This window comes from Rasamsonia emersonii, assembly GCF_000968595.1.
Source record: "Rasamsonia emersonii CBS 393.64 chromosome Unknown ctg1118621760971, whole genome shotgun sequence".
NCBI lineage: Eukaryota > Fungi > Ascomycota > Eurotiomycetes > Eurotiales > Trichocomaceae > Rasamsonia > Rasamsonia emersonii.
Window position 1 is genome coordinate 1 of NW_013562664.1, and position 1564 is coordinate 1564.

General features: G+C 52.2%; 3 protein-coding genes across 3 annotated transcripts; 1 reads left to right on the forward strand and 2 right to left on the reverse strand.

The window, feature by feature from the left end:
• Positions 1-579: 579 nt before the first annotated feature.
• T310_9103 (uncharacterized protein) lies at positions 580-873 on the reverse strand (the record flags this gene model as incomplete). The annotated part of the gene is made up of 1 exon (XM_013468358.1): positions 580-873. A coding segment is annotated over one exon (294 nt), but the record flags the coding sequence as incomplete, so codon positions are not given.
• T310_9104 (uncharacterized protein) lies at positions 766-1047 on the forward strand (the record flags this gene model as incomplete). Its single annotated transcript, XM_013468359.1, has 1 exon — positions 766-1047. A coding segment is annotated over one exon (282 nt), but the record flags the coding sequence as incomplete, so codon positions are not given.
• T310_9105 (uncharacterized protein) lies at positions 774-1109 on the reverse strand (the record flags this gene model as incomplete). The annotated part of the gene is made up of 1 exon (XM_013468360.1): positions 774-1109. A coding segment is annotated over one exon (336 nt), but the record flags the coding sequence as incomplete, so codon positions are not given.
• Between the last annotated feature and the right edge of the window lie 455 nt (positions 1110-1564).

Consider the following 1564-nt stretch of genomic DNA (forward strand, 5'->3'; position numbering starts at 1 on the left):
AAACTGGCACGGCGATCCATAACATACCTTGCGTATCCGTAGCGGGGAACTGATGTCTCTCGTTGGTGCTGCCCCGGCTGGAGGGATTGGATTCGGAGAGCTCGATTTTGTGAGGCATGTTGAGTTGAAAGTGGGAGTAGATGGGACGACTAGTTGCGAGCGAAATCAGGCAAGCAGCGGTCTCAGCAGCGACGATGCAAGGACAGCACGTTCGAGTGAAGAGTAGAAGGATAAAGAATATTAACGAGAATCAGGCGTATGAAGTAGTGTAGTTATGAAGATATGAACAAAGTGTAAACGCAGTGGTGGCACTGCCAGGCACTGAGTCACAGCGGACAAGGATAAGACTAATCAGTTGGGGGCGGTGCTCCCAGCAGGGGTCTGTTGAATTCAAAAGTGTTGCTGTGCTGAAGATGAAGATTGATGAAGATTGAGATTGATCTGATCGAAGCAGCAGTCGACGAGGGATCGAGAGGGTTTTTGTACTCTACGGTTGCCTCTGGGATGGAATGTCGACTCGTTCATCCAAGATCCACGCTACTCCAGGTCCAGACAGCAGAGTGCAGACAGCACGCCCGATCAGATCGCCGACGTCAGGCCGTGAGTAGCTGTCTGTGAGGCGCCAGAACTCGCCAGGGTCTGCGGTGCCAATTTTGGCAAGCGATCTCGACTATCGAGGGATGCGGAACGCATCCAGGCGTAGCGTGGCCGGATGCTCCATCCTGACAAAGAGGGGAGCCAGGCGGCAGCCCCTGGAGTGTTTGAGTATGCGATCATCTGTTTCTCAACCAGGCTAGCTGCCAGGCACAGGGGTCGCTGGGGCTTATTGGCCTGCCAGTCAGCCCAACGGTCGAGCAGTGCGTGCTGCGAAGCTCACTCGTCGGGGATGGCCGCACGACGCCTACTGGGTCTAGACTAGGCACGGTTTCAGTTAGGCGAGAAACAGGGAATCGTCGCCCTGCCTGCGTCATCAGGGACTGGTCAGAGACTGGTCCTGAGAGTCCGACACTGTGGAAAGTCGCCTTGCAGCCTTGGGCAAGCTTGTAGACTAGAAGTCTAGAGTAGGACAGAGTCACCATACCTAAACTGCCTAAGTACGTGGACCCTGATCATGTGAGCCTACAATTCAGAAAGAATTATTAGAGAATAACAAGAATAGAGTACTCCGTACCTAGCCAATCATATCCATACTAGTGTCACCAGCCCCCGGCTACTCCATACAGTCCTTCCGGGGAAGCCCAGCTCAATCCCCGTAGAGTATAGTACAATAACTAGGCTTGATTCTATGAAGCATTCGAGAATCATTACTCCATACTCCCTAGGACCAGTAATTAATTATTAATTAATTATGCTGTCAGGGACAAGTTACTCCAGACGGAGTATTCTTACTGGCTGTCCTACTCGAATTACGACGCAGTCTGCCTTGCCATTCGCCAGTTTGTCCTGGCCAGCTGGCCAATAGTCGTAATTAAGACACGGCCATTCATGATTCATCTCACATGACTGTCCACCGCCACTTGTCAGGCTGTTAGGCTAGCAGACTCAGGCAAGGCAAGGCAGCAAG